Source organism: Vanessa atalanta, chromosome 20, assembly GCF_905147765.1.
Source record: "Vanessa atalanta chromosome 20, ilVanAtal1.2, whole genome shotgun sequence".
Classification (NCBI taxonomy): Eukaryota; Metazoa; Arthropoda; class Insecta; order Lepidoptera; family Nymphalidae; genus Vanessa; species Vanessa atalanta.
The window spans coordinates 4,294,403-4,303,006 of NC_061890.1; the positions used below are offsets into that span (position 1 = coordinate 4,294,403).

General features: G+C 32.1%; 1 protein-coding gene across 2 annotated transcripts in view; it reads left to right on the forward strand.

Moving 5' to 3' along the window:
• LOC125071647 (GAS2-like protein pickled eggs) overlaps positions 1-8,019 on the forward strand; it is a 115,637-nt gene extending 107,618 nt beyond the window's left edge. For both annotated transcript variants that reach the window (XM_047681952.1, XM_047681951.1), the window contains exons 4-5: positions 610-1,267; positions 5,104-8,019. In XM_047681952.1, the coding sequence (XP_047537908.1) occupies positions 610-1,267; positions 5,104-5,999 (1,554 nt within the window). In that variant the 3' untranslated portion in view covers positions 6,000-8,019. The remainder of the gene's footprint in view (positions 1-609; positions 1,268-5,103) is intronic.
• Positions 8,020-8,604: the final 585 nt, after the last annotated feature.

Below are 8,604 nucleotides of genomic sequence, written 5' to 3' on the forward strand. Positions count from 1 at the left end.
AGAGGAAGTTGAACTGTAATTTTATATTGCAATCTCATTTAAATAAGTGCAGTAGGTAATCGTTTTAATCTAATAGTTACTATTAGTAAATTGAGATCAGAGATTTAAATGAAATAGACCCTATGATGGTACGTATGGACTATTCCCATCGAAGATACACTAATAGTTCTTGATTAATTTATCTTTAATTTATAATAGAATACTACATCATATTTGTTTCCACTTAAATTAAACTTCGTCGACGTTCAATAGGCATTTTTTTCACAAATGCATAATGATTAAATTATTCAAGTTTTTAATCAATCGTCAATTTCATCGATTTGACGCGATGTCATTGGTTAATTATCAACAATATTTGACATCTCAGATGTTGTTTATTTGGCTTTAGTCATCTTGTGGTTGGAATAGGCTATAGCTACTTTTGCTTTTAGACATTGACTAGAAATTTAATAATAATCTAATATTCCAACTAAATTTATTTTAAAATCTTGTTTCTTGTCGAAATAAAACAGTTCAATACATAAAGATAATAATTGGTGATTAACGATATCTACCAAAATGGTCCAACATTGTATATCACTCGTTATTGAATTAAATTTATTTTTACAGATTCTCCGGTCTCACGTTATGGTACGCGTTGGAGGCGGCTGGGACACTCTAGCACATTATCTGGACAAACATGATCCCTGTCGCTGCAAGGCTCAACATCGGACATCCCTCTCTGCTCGCTTAGCTCGCCCGAAACACGACCTCGCTGGAGCCACAGTCACATACGAACGACCAGACCCTGGACCTACCTCGCTCCCATATAAAGACTACAAAGAAAATAAGAACTACGAGCCAATGTCTTTACCATATACAGCTAAAGTGTACAATGATGAACCAAAATCCAATCCAAAATTAGATGCTCCCACAAGTCTTCCATACTTAGGAGATATGGACAGAGCCTTATCTCCAAGCAGGAAGCATCTTACAACAAGAAATAATAGCCCTGGCAGACATTCGTCATCGCCAGACCGCAGGACAAAAATTGTTGCATCAAACCACTTAGTACCAACCCCTCATGCCGTCAGGAATAAGAGTCCAAGACCGGTATCTCCAGCACCAGCCGCCGAGAGTGCTTCAGATAATGGATCAGAGGTTTCCGATGAGGGTTATAGAAGCTTGGGAGTGGTGGCAGGTTCCACGCAAGGGTCGCCATCTACGAAAACAACGAATAGATATTCGCTGCACAGTCAAAACTCCATGGACGACGCTGATTTTAGTGGTAAATATTTATGTTTCATTAAATATGACTTCGCTTTAGTCTATAATTTATAATATAATAGAACTTTATAAAATTCCATTAGTTACTTATTCGTGTTAGTTACATAAAGTCTAGTATATTTTAAGTCACTAATAATATACATTTTTAGTGACAACGACTCCATTTAAAAGTGGACGCAACGATACAATTTACTTGACAATATGTTCATACAACCTACAAGCAAATATAAATATAATAAATAATATAATATTTTGATAAAAATACATTTATTTTAATAGTAAGATATGTTTCCTGCGTACCATAGACTGTACCTGATTGATTATCAGTGATAGATTATTGTGCATCTACTAGATGTAGTATACCAAAATCCTATTTAACGTTTTGGGCAAAGTATCAAATACTTATTCAGCACAAGACGTGTAATATATAATTTATTTAATCAAGTATATTTTTCTTGGTAAGGAAATAGAAATTGAATGTACGCTTTCTAAAATTGGATTAAATGAGTAGCACAATCATTAAGGAACCATTAGAAGACTAAACGATGCATTGTATTTTTTGTACGTCCGTATGTTATGTATCAGCCATATGTGTTCCGTTATCGGATTACCTGATTGGTCATTTTAGTTTCTGGTGCATAGGATAATTGAATTGATTGGACGCAATCTATAACTTTAGCAATTTTGTATTGATTTTTTTGTTATCAGGCTTAACAACAAAATCACATCATAACTTTGATTGTAAGCATTGGTCTAATGTTTTTAAGAAATATTAGTTTCATTGTATGAATGCACATCAAATGGGACTTTTCTATAAATAACCGATTTTATTATACAATTGATACCAGCCGCTTATCGTAAATCTATTGCATGATTTATTTTAAGAGATTGAGTTCTATAACCATAAGACTAATAGGTATCTTAAATATTTACGGAAAGATTAAAAGATATTGTGAAAATATTTGCGACGATGGAACAGTACCGTGCATCTCACGTGTCATTGTTTACACATACGATATTAAGTGTAAGAAATGGTTGCTTTCCTCAAATATCTAATTGTTTCTCAAGTTTTAACTTTCTTCAAATACGCATGTGCCAGAAGAAAGTTAATATAATTTGCTCAGTACCTACCTGTACTATTATTTTTGTCGATATATTGATAATGTATACCACATTGAAATTAGGGAATTATGTAACTGTTATTTCGTTATTTGGTTACAGTCAGTGATAGTTTTTATAAAGATATTTCGCATGATGTTTTAAAATATAATAGTACTTGAACATTATACTCGTTCATTCCGAATATTGATGCGTTAAAAGGGCAGTCGCTGTACATAAGTCGCGCATTATTTTCTACTTAGTCATCAAAACATATCGATCGTGTGAGATTTTCTAAAATTTCTTGTCTTTCTCGAGCGAGCATAATTCGAGATCTTTCTAGAATGTGAATTCCATTCCATATCTTCAATAAACATCGCACCAAATGCATATTTCGATTAATCATAAACAAATTATTGTTAGTGCGCAATTTATCAGCTGTCTACCGATTGTTGGACTCCGTTTGGACAGAATGGAACTATTGTTTGATTTCAAACTTGGTTGCAATCGATTGCTGTTGCCATAATAACTAAATATATCTAGTGTCTTCTTATTTTTATAGTATCGTAGTCAGAACAGTAATTTCGTCACGTCTGTTTGACGTTTATTCGATATTTGATGATTTCAGTTTTTAAGTAGCCAATTTGAAGTAGTTCTTACTAGACTGGTGATAGGCCCGAAGCCTCGATCGCCAAATATCAATACTACTACGATCATAAAGAAGCACAGCTGTTAATTGGGTAACCCTACGTCCTGGTCATTAAAAACGAATTGTGTTCATAAAAAACAAAACAATAACGTTACTGAATGTAGGTATATACACTTTATATAAATAAAAAAAAAAAACACTTAGTGTAAACAATAGCATTTCGAAAATCATTCATCAAGTGAAAGGATCCCAATCGAAAGCAAAACACAGGTCCTTGATAGGAACAATGCACTACCGATTTAGAACTGAAACATTCAGCCAGTAAAATTTAAACTATATAAATAAATCATTAAGAGTTAATTTAGCATAGCAAATTCGAGAATAAGCGAACTCGTTCAAACGTGAGACTATTTGAAAACATCGAAGGGTGAATCGACATTCTTTTGGAGAGCACAATGCGGTATACCAAATATAGTTACGAGAGTAAGATTTTTGCTTGAAATTAAATACCAACCAAAAGTATTTGTATATGTTTTGGTGATTCGTTTTTGAACAATTTTATTCTACTGCCAAATATTAATACATTGTTTTGGTTTGTTTTAGTAAGCAAGGTAAGGGTATCAGTGTAATTTTCTAATTAGTTCTTTCTGAAGCATGAGGCACATAAATTCTTCAATTTCAGGGGTATTTTTTTAAAGAATAGTTAGTTAGTCTCAGATAATTTATAAAATCGAAGCCTCGATGAGAAAATGCCTCCAGTTCTGTTCAAGATCTGTAAAATGTTTCGTTTAACGATGCGTCATCAATGGCTTAATTTCGACGCCATATTAAAATTTTGGACATGTATCAACCTTGCGTCGACCTTATATTATTTGGCAAGAAATGAGTCCTCGCATCTCATAAAAGTTACATTTCAATCACAATCAATTATGTAGGCGTGTTGGGCCAAGTTTGTACGATACCTTTTACGATTGAAGAATGCGTCCAATTCGACGCTAAAGGGTTATAGTATTAAGATAAATGTCGAAACGCTGGTCTGGACTACCATTAGTAATGTGAATAATTAGAGTTTTTTGTTCTCATTAAAATCATGCATCCAAATTTAAAACATTAATTGTAGTTCCATAAAATACTTCTAAGAATAATGAGATTTTGAAATGAGAGTTAATTTTTTTTGTACCGTAGTAAAAATTTGTCGTATACAAAACATTCATTCCGACGATTATTTTTTATAATTGCATATTATAATGATTTTCATGGCAAAAGTTAGAAGAATTTGCTGTAGTTTGTATATATTGCAATCATAACATCATCTAAAATATTTGCTTATTAGTGTCAATTAGAATAGTATTTCGATCCATTGCTTCTCTAAATGAGACACGCATCTCTACTTGAATTAGACATTAACAAATATCTTAATAAAAATAATAATTGGAGGATAATCTTCAATTACTTTAAAAGGACATAATATAACAAAAGATCAGTTATTATACAAACGTAAATAATTCACATTACTAACTCGACTTGGAATTTATCTCACCTGTCAACTTTGCACACGGCACCAATGATCCGAAGCCTCATATTATAACTTGACGAAAAAGGCAATAAGAGATACGCAGTATGGCGATACAGGAACTAGAGGCAACAATAAATAGACATGAAACGATAATTCTCATAATCTAATCTAGGCTGAACAATCGGTCGGCATAACGGCGCCTACCATTAAAGACCTTTGCTTATCTAAATAAAGTGCTTCGTAAATAAATAATCATAGAATAGATCTATAATCTAGTTACCTAATATGATAACGGTTGGTATTTATATCAATATTGAAGCTGTTAACGAGTTGCGAGATTCTTAATTGTGGTATTCCATTCTAAAATATATCCCGAATGTTGGTTTTATGTGTATCGTGTATTATGTATTTGTTTCAAAACGATCTCACCAATAAACCACATAAAAATATTTCTTATAACGCCGTCATGCTGGCGATTTTAGTGTCTCTCTTTAAATAGTTGTTTGGATTTATCAACATTTTTTGTACATTTTAAACGTATTCGACTAAAGTTTTTGTTGTTCTGTTTTTTCAGAGCGTCTCGACCACGACGACGGCTGTCACGTAGATAAAAGCGATCGCGTTGACGACTATGTGAGCTTGAACACAGGACTTCGCAAAACAGACTTCTCAGACACATTCTACGGCGGTAGGAAGAACAGCTCAGAGGATAAGTCTAATCGTACGAGTCCAGAATGCATCATAGTACATGAAAATAATGATTCGCCCAGCAAAAGCCTTAGACCGACTCGAGATGCATCGCAGTCACCGGTCAAAACCATTAGGAGCAGACAGGCAAGCCGCATTCCACACTCTCCAGTCAGAAATAGAACCCCAAGTAGAGGAAATACTCCGAGCCCTAAACACACACCCAATCTACAATCATCACCAAAGTTGGCGCCAAAATTACCGCCAACAGCGCGCAACACTTGGGGAGGCAGGACTGCTCCTAATCAAACAAAAACTAAATCAAGGCCGACTATTGGAGCCGATACATTTGAAAATCCGAATAAATCACCTAAGGTTAAGCCAAAAGTTCAAAATGAGGCGTTTAAAAGAAATTCGCCGCTTAGAGCTAGTAGTGCTACCTTGAGATCCCCAACTCATCAAAAGGCTTTAAGCCCCCTCTTGGAACAAATTTTAAGATCTACTGAGACCGCAAAGGATGATGCCACAGTTCTGGAAAAAATGAAAGAGATCATTAGAACTTATTCGAAAGGAGAAGATTCTTTATCAAGAACAAGCTCTAAAGACTCTGATTATGCTGACTTCACTTCTGCTTGGGTGATGTCTGATGGTAAATTGGAGAGGTCGACAAGTACTAGGCAATTGGCTGCGCCTAGAAAAGACCCTAGGAACGGGGCGTCTAGAATACCAGCTCCAGTATCTATAGGCTGCCGGAGGTCTACATCAACATCTCAATTCCAATGACCTGGTGACTAAATTCAGGAATGAAAAGACTTATATGCACCAGATTCCTGTTCGAATCAAATGTGATCAATCAAGCACGTGAGTTTTGTGAATTCGGATAATGTTAGGAAAAGTGAATGTATGAAATGTGATCGCAAAGCTGGGCTTTAACGGCATATATATGTAGGCTATCTGAGTATTTACAAATAGTAAATACAATAATATCTTTATCATATCTTTAATAGTAGATCTTTTAATGTGAATGAAAAATAATATCTAATTTCATTAAACGTATTTTTTTGTCGATTGCAGTTTTACTGTAAAGAAAAATTAATTGAGTAAAATTAACATTTTGTAGTTTCTCATATTTTGACATATAATTACGAAAATGATTCAAGTAAAGACGTGATTATGATAAACGTTGACAGCGTTTCATTGATATATCACATAAATTAAAAAAATAACCTATAAATATTTAAAAAAAATAAAATGTTTTTTTATTGCTAGTTTACTACAACTGACAAATAAATTTGTCAATTGGAAGGCTGTCAAAAGGAAATCATAAAGTTAGATGGTGCTAATTATTAATTGAAACTTTATTTTAAGTTATTTTATTTAACTTACGAAACACGAAAGAAAAAAAAATAAGTTAAGTTTACCTAAGATGTTTAATCTTTAATAGTATTATTCAATTTTTCAATGTTACGTTACTTTAAAATTAGTAGATATATTTCTACATTATGACAAGTTATATTTTTAAGTTATATTTAAGTATATCTAACAATGATCCCGGCTTTCAAGAGTCAACTTACAAGCATTTAAAAATTCAAAAGACGTCAATGTTTATTGACTTTTGTTATTTTCAGTAATCTCATTTTTAAAGTAGGATGTAAAGGGTCTGAGCTTATAATTGCAAATTTTGTTAAAATTTAAAATAATAGAAAAAAAAATAAGGTAATTTAAAAAAAAAAACCGGCACAATAATAACGACATCCGTTATCGTACCTCACTTAGTTTAAATGTAGATTAAAAATATTTTTTCACAGTATATAAATTTAAATGACATCTAAATAATAAAATGGCCGTCCGTCAAAATGACGTATACCATAGAGTCGTTACGTTCGTTGTAAATAAATAATTTAATGTTAATTAAATTAACGTTCATATCGACTCTGATGTACAAAAATAGAATTAAAAAAAAGTACGGTGTCTATATTTAACGGTACATTGTTTATTATTAGTAGATTTTGTAGTAATTATATCCAAAATAGTTCATACTGAATTTATAGAAATTTATTTCCAAACTCCTGATACCTATTGTAATAGTTTTTACCAAAAAGGTTAAATGTGTTTTATAATCTATTGGCATTTTGTGAGCATCGGTTCTCTCTTTAGCTATGAATTGTACTGCTTACCTAATCTGCACTTTATAATGCTCTGCCCAGTACCTATACTTAATAAAAAAAATATAGGTAGTCACCAAACAATTTATTCTTGATATTATTTGACATTGATTTTTATTGATGAATATTATTCCTTTATCAAATAATATTTGAATCAAATGTTTGGTGAATATAAGTCGCTCATTTTATATATTTCAATATAAACGTTTTTAGTTCAGAGGTAATTTTCAATAATTAGATTTAGTTAAGACATCATTTGCGGTATTTTATATAATATTATTTTGACAATAATAGTTATTTTTTAGAATTGAATTTAAATTATGTATCCATGATATATTACCTCTGAAAAATATCTAAAAATATTTATAAGCTAGCTATAATGCAATATGTTTCTACTTAAATGTCATAAAATTATCATAGATATTTATTTATAAGAATTATTTTAAGATTACATATAATTTTCTACATTTTTTGTATGTTCTATTATAAAATATGGTGATCTTATGACAGTTAAGAGCTCTTAGCTACTTTAGAGGCTAAGTTTATTAGAATACTGTTTCTTCTACGTATGTTACCAGTGACTATGCCATAGAAATCGTTATAACACTCCGAATAAAGCGTTAAGCATTTAATGGATATATCATTCTTTTTATTAAGTTACTAGTCACCTCTTCCACACACCCCCCACCTCCCTCCCCCCCACTTCACGGAAAATTCTACGGTTACCGGCGGGCGTTCGGCTTTTTATAACAAAAATGGGTAGGGGCACTATTCACTCAATATAACAACTATTTATGGACATCTTAAAATTCTTTAAATATTATTAATTAAACAATCAAACACTTTTCAATTATTAAAATAATTATTTTCGGGCACGTGGTTTTATTAAATACGTGATTTTCCGCCGTCATATACTAATATTATGAATGCGAAAATAATTCTGTCAACCACAGTTAACCACTAAACTGAATTTGATGATACCACTACTGATTATTCACGACCTACAAACTTGAAATTAGGCAGTTAGGCTTCCCTTATAGGGTGTAGACATCTACACCCGTATTTTACAAAACTCTATAGTTTGTGTTTTATAAATTTCGCGCGGATAAAGCCGCAGGTTCAGCTAGTATTCTATATGTTGATCTTAATTAAATTAATCCTGTGTGTAGGCATTGTGCTTGCACAAATAGTGATTTTTAAATACTAATATAAATAACGCAAAG